Source organism: Arachis duranensis, chromosome 9 (genome assembly GCF_000817695.3).
Source record: "Arachis duranensis cultivar V14167 chromosome 9, aradu.V14167.gnm2.J7QH, whole genome shotgun sequence".
Lineage (NCBI taxonomy): Eukaryota > Viridiplantae > Streptophyta > Magnoliopsida > Fabales > Fabaceae > Arachis > Arachis duranensis.
The window spans coordinates 34056880-34062588 of NC_029780.3; the positions used below are offsets into that span (position 1 = coordinate 34056880).

Consider the following 5709-nt stretch of genomic DNA (forward strand, 5'->3'; position numbering starts at 1 on the left):
AAACATGAATGATAAAAATTCAAGAGAAAAAAAAGACAACTGTACACGAGTTTTAGCTGGGGCCCGGGAGCTTCCAACTCCAACCTCATGGTTCCATGTGCTACAAAATCCAGCATCCCAATGCCTTGTTTTTCATGCTCAACTCCAAAATAGTAGCGTCTATTCAATTCTAAAATTGGAGTCATTTAGTGGATAGACACCACACTCTTTGATCAACAAGTTATCATCTTATTTACTTCCAGTATCGCCACTGCTGACAAAGAATTCAAATGTGAGTTTTGGATTTTTCCCGGAAGACGCAATCTTATTATTCAATCTGTCCAGCTTGATTACATCAAAGATGCCTCCATAATTATATGCCATATAAACATTATCAGAACACCCTTCTGCCGGAATGTGATTTAGAAATAATATGCCAAATGAATATTTGTGCATGTTAATACCATCTTCCAAGTAGCAACAGCATTTAATATCAAGTTCATAATCCAAACTATACTTAGGGAGGACAACGCAGAGAAGGGAACTAAAACCATAACTGGAAGGTGAAGAAACTTCAAAAGTTATGGAAGTACCCTTTGTCCGATGCATGAACCACTCTGGTACTCTGTAGTCGAGGTAACAAATCTTTAAGAAATCACTTCTCCGAACTACTCTTTTTCCTCCTCTTCTGGATTCACACACGTAAGCAAGTTTCCTTATATCTTTAAGGTACCAATAAATACAATTAGCCACATCCAACTTCATGCAATTATGGAACGAGATGTTTATGCATTTTTCTTCTTGCAGTCTAGGAATATTTGAATTGAATGTCACAGTTTGCAGCATTATGCAGTCTAGAGCAGTCAAATGACGAATAGATAATTGAAGCTCTGGCAAATATTGAAGCATCTTACATCCTTTTAGTGACAGTGTTTTCAGCTCCGTAAGGTGCTTGATGCTCATCGGCAATGTCTCCACAGGGCTTCCATCTAGAAGTAATTTTTGTAAAGATGAAAAGTGACTGACATAGGATAAACTTGTGCGGCTCTTGATATAGAGGTGCTTAAGAGATTTTGAATGCATCTTAGTTTCAAGCTTCTCAAGTTTTGCATAGTTCAGAAGATCTAAAAGTTCAAGTTTTCCAAGTGATAAAAGAGATGGATGGATATGACGCAAACTTCGACAGCCAGACAGATGTACACTTTTGAGATTATCTGCCTTGGAGAAATCTGGAAGTTCCACCAACTTTTGGGAATCTGTTAGATCTACTTCCTCTAAATTAACAAGATTCTGCAATAATGCAAATGGAAAAACCAAAATGGTAAACCATAATATGGGGTTAAAAAATCACACCCATCCATCAAATAAATGACAAAACATGCACGCTTCTCAGGACAAAAATTCAATGGCAGATATGGCAAAGGGTAGGTATCCCACTCCAAGTATCTTAATTTAGAAGGAAATGGCTTTAGTCCTACGGGAAGCTACAGTTTATTTAATCTGCCATCACTTTCTGATGGGATATATAATTTGAGAAATCTTAACTTATGCATCTTTTTGAATGTATCAGCATTCAACTGTAGATCTGCTATTTGAGACATATCAAACACTATGCTTTCAATAGAATCAGTTCCCTGATAAACAAAAAGAAAAAGAAATGAATTAAATCAAATGAAATCAAGTAATATCAAAACATTGCCTCTAGGAATTCAACTAAACTATATCTCTGTTCTAACAAATTTTCTCCAGAAAAGAGTGTGTGGCTTACTTTGTTGTTTCCCAAAACATCCTGAATATCATTAGAATCCACAAGTGGCTACGATTTTCAGGATTTCCACTAGATTGTTGACAAACGATATCCCAACCTAATTCTTGGATCAAGTCATGCATCCGCACACAATTATGAGATATAGCTATTAAAGCTCTATCAAGAAGGGATCTCATGCCAATAGCTGCATACAAGCCATAACTGTCTAACAGATTAACTACGTATTCTACAAGCTCTCTCTTAAAAAAACATGGGATGTCTAGAAAAATTTGTTTTGCCTCTTCATCTAATCCATCATAACTCAATATTAAAATATTCTGAATTTCTGGATCTGGTGTCTTCTCAAGCTTTTTCAATGCACTACGCCATTCAGTTTTACTCTTTGAATGAAGAAAAGAACCCAATGCTATTAAGGCTGGTGGGATGCCTTTGCAACAGCCAACCGCTTTCCATGATAGATCCTCGTATCCAATTTGTGGATAGTCTTCATTGAATGCATTCAAACTAAACAGTTTAAATGATTCATGAGAATCTAATATCTTCATCTCATACATTATTTCAACTGTTGGAACCAGTACATTTTTGTCTCTAGCTGTGATAATGATCTTACTACCTGCACCACACCATTGAAGCTTCTGAACCAGGTAATCTAATTGCTCTAACTACTCACGTCATCAAGAACTATGAAATTTCTTTGTTTGCTTACCCTGTCCTCAACAAAAGTGGATTTTCCTTTGTTATTTTGCCAAAATTTTCCCTGTAAGAGCTCCAAATAAAGTCGACGACAGTAAGAGCTCCAAGTAAAGTCGACGAACTAACTCAGTTAACCCGGACTTTCCTGATCTTTTCCGTACATTTTCTAAGAAGCAGGAGCCTTCAAACTTATAAGAATATTTCTCAAATATAAGTCTTGCTAGAGTTGTTTTTCCTATACCCCCTATGCCACAAATTCCAATCATTCTGACTTCAACAGATTCACTTAATAGTGATTCTACCTTTTCAAGATTTTCACTAATGCCAACGGGACTTTTACTATCATTGGGTGGCTAATGGTCAATCAGCTTCTGAAAAAACATCATTGACAATATTCTGAATGAATTCAATTTTAGCCCTACAATATGAAGGAAGAGGAAAGGGGAGGGGGGTCAAGACATAACATTAGGAGCAGTGTAACACGATTATCAATAAAATTGAACAAAACGGGGTTCCTTAACTCAATAAACGCATACTTACCTATAAGAACGGGAGTCCAAGCCTTCTAAATTTGCTGCTGCAGTGAGAGCTTCCCTTCACTTCTGAACCTCCGCCTTCTTGTTATTCTGCAAGTGTTTTTTAAACGCTTCACTGTAACTTCCTAGCTGATACCTTACATGTGATGGATCAACGTTGTAGAAGACAGGTATAACAAGCCGTCCAAATTCTTTCTTGCACTCCATTATTTTAACCAGTTCTTGCAAGCACCACTTTGAGGATGCGTAATTTCCTGAGAATACAACAAGCAAAAGGCAAGACTCTTCAATTGCTTTGAGGAGGAAGAACGTGATCGAATCTCCTTCGTGAAGCAAGTCATCAGTGTATGTAACTATCTGCTTTCGGGACAGGGCTTTGAAAAGATGGGAAGTGAAGCTTGCGCGTGTATCCTCACCTCTGAAGCTGATGAAATCATCATACTGTAAAGCAGGTAACGGACTATTCAAACGGGAAGAACCGGAATCTTCGACCGGTCGATTCACTTTTGGATCCAAATCCAACACCCGGTCTGAGGTATTAAAATTGTTAACCGGTGGGAGATCTTGGAACTTCACCCGTGTAATTTGTAGAGGAAAAACAGCACCACCGTTGACTTTGGATTTTAGTTTAGCTGGGAAAGGTTGGGTGGACGCAGAATCAGGACCGTTACCAGGGAAGATGAATAATCTCATCCGAGCGATTTTAGGGGAATTTCTTTAGAGGTTATCATACTCAAGCATCAGGCTGTTTAGGCCGTTGTCACTGGTGACGGATATTAGGGCGTCAAAGTCATCGCCGGGGAGCTGATACTTGAAGTGGATGTCACCGGCGGCGTCAAAGAGGGCGGAGAGTTCCGTGAGCATGGCGGTGAAGTCGATTCCACGGTTAACGTAGTATAGCTTGTTGTGGCCGCCGACGTAGGAGATCTTGTTGTCGTTGGGGCGGTGGTGGATCTCGCCGCCATAGCTGCAGAGAAACTTCACGTCGTAATTCTCCATGTTTTGAACTTTTCTTTCTGCGTTTGGAGTTTGTAATCAGAAGGAGTGTTAGCAATGAAAATTGATAAAATAACTTCTTTTTAATTTCGCTATCAGCAATGAAGTTACCAGGAAGGTTCCAGATTAGGTTTAGTCAACACACAGTATTTCCTTTTGTTTTCGGTGAGGGGAAAAGATGTATTGGAGAAGACAAAAGTGATTGTTCCCACTAAATTTGCTCCAAAATGGTTACTTGCACAAAAAATATACTAGGTATTTAGATTAAAAACCATTATTTATACAAAATTTTAGGCTAATTTTTTTGATAGAGAAAGTACAGGGAGCCAATAGAAATTTTGTACAATATGTACAATGAATGTTTATTCAGTATTAGAGATATAATCATTAGCATTACCTTTTCTTTGTGAGTTTCATAATATGGTATTAGAGTTTTAGATTTGAAAAGTCAACAGTTCAATCCTTGGTGAACTCCAAAATTCGGATGGTTATTCTGAATAGTATGGATGATGTTCATATTGGACTAAAGATTTAGCCTATTGTACACATTGTACACTTAAAAAAATTGGACAGTCTGATTTTTTTTTTTGAGAGAGAGGAACACAAATTAAATCGTTCGATTTGTGCTGGACAAACAGTTTTTTGTTAAAAAATTGGATCCACCCAGGAACGGATCCAAAAATATTATTATGGGGGTCAATAACATATATGATATTGAAAATTATGTAAAAATTATATAATGTAAGATGTATTATAAAAATATATTGATAGAGAATATATTTTAAAGTATAAAAAATATATGTACTTTTTACTAACGAAGTGGTCGATTTTTCGTATAATAAAATTTATTGATAACAGAATCTGTGTCAAAATTTTTAGCAATAATAATGAACATATTAGGTTCAAAAAAACTTTTGTTTTTTCAGTTTCAATTATGAAAAATCTAACAGTTTTATACTGATGAGCGGATAATTTATACGCTTTTTGGCATTGTTTTTAGTATGTTTTTAGTAGGATTTAGTTAGTTTTTAGTATATTTTTATTAGTTTTTAGTTAAAATTCACTTTTCTTGACTTTACTATGAGTTTGTGTGTTTTTCTGTGATTTCAGGTATTTTCTGGCTGAAATTGAGGGACCTGAGCAAAAATCTTATTCAGAGACTGAAAAGGACTGCAGATGCTGTTGGATTCTGACCTCCCTGCAGTCGAAGTGGATTTTCTGGAGCTACAGAAGCCCAATTGGCGCGCTCTCAACGGCGTTGGAAAGTAGACATTCTGGGCTTTCCAGCAATATATGATAGTTCATACTTTGCTCAAGATTTGATGGCCCAAACTGGCGTTCAAAGTCACCCTCAGAATTTCCAGCGTTAAACGCCGGAACTGGCACCAAAGCTGGCGTTTAACTCCAAGAAGAGTCTCAACACGAAAATGCTTCAATGCTCAGCCCAAGCACACACCAAGTGGGCCCGGAAGTGGATTTTTATGTCATTTACTCATTTCTGTAAACCTTAGGCTACTAGTTCTTTATAAATAAGACATTTTTCTATTGTATTTTCATCTTGGTTCTTCTGGTTCCCTCTTTGGGGCCGAAACCAATGATCACTCTTGTTCTTATGTATTTTCAACGGTAGAGTTTCTACACACCATAGATTAAGGTGTGGAGCTCTGCTGTACCTCGAGTATTAATGCAATTACTATTGTTCTTCTATTCAATTCCGCTTGTTCTTGTTCTAAGATA

General features: G+C 37.1%; 1 protein-coding gene across 1 annotated transcript; it reads right to left on the minus strand.

Moving 5' to 3' along the window:
- Positions 1 to 228: 228 nt before the first annotated feature.
- On the minus strand, positions 229 to 1359 carry LOC110275662 (disease resistance protein RPP5-like). The gene is made up of 2 exons (XM_052254254.1): positions 1333 to 1359; positions 229 to 1269 (listed from the first exon to the last, which is right to left on the minus strand). The coding sequence occupies exons 1-2, from the start codon at positions 1357 to 1359 to the stop codon at positions 229 to 231; spliced, it is 1068 nt and encodes a 355-aa protein (XP_052110214.1).
- Between the last annotated feature and the right edge of the window lie 4350 nt (positions 1360 to 5709).

What these genes read in the sequence shown, in the direction of transcription:
- LOC110275662 (XM_052254254.1), bottom strand. Translation starts at nt 1,359, where the DNA reads ATGTTTTGTCATTTATTTGATGGATGG. An exon ending in GTCATTTATTTGATGGATGG is followed by an intron (nt 1,270 to 1,332) that starts GTGTGATTTTTT and finishes GCATTATTGCAG; the next exon opens with AATCTTGTTAATTTAGAGGA.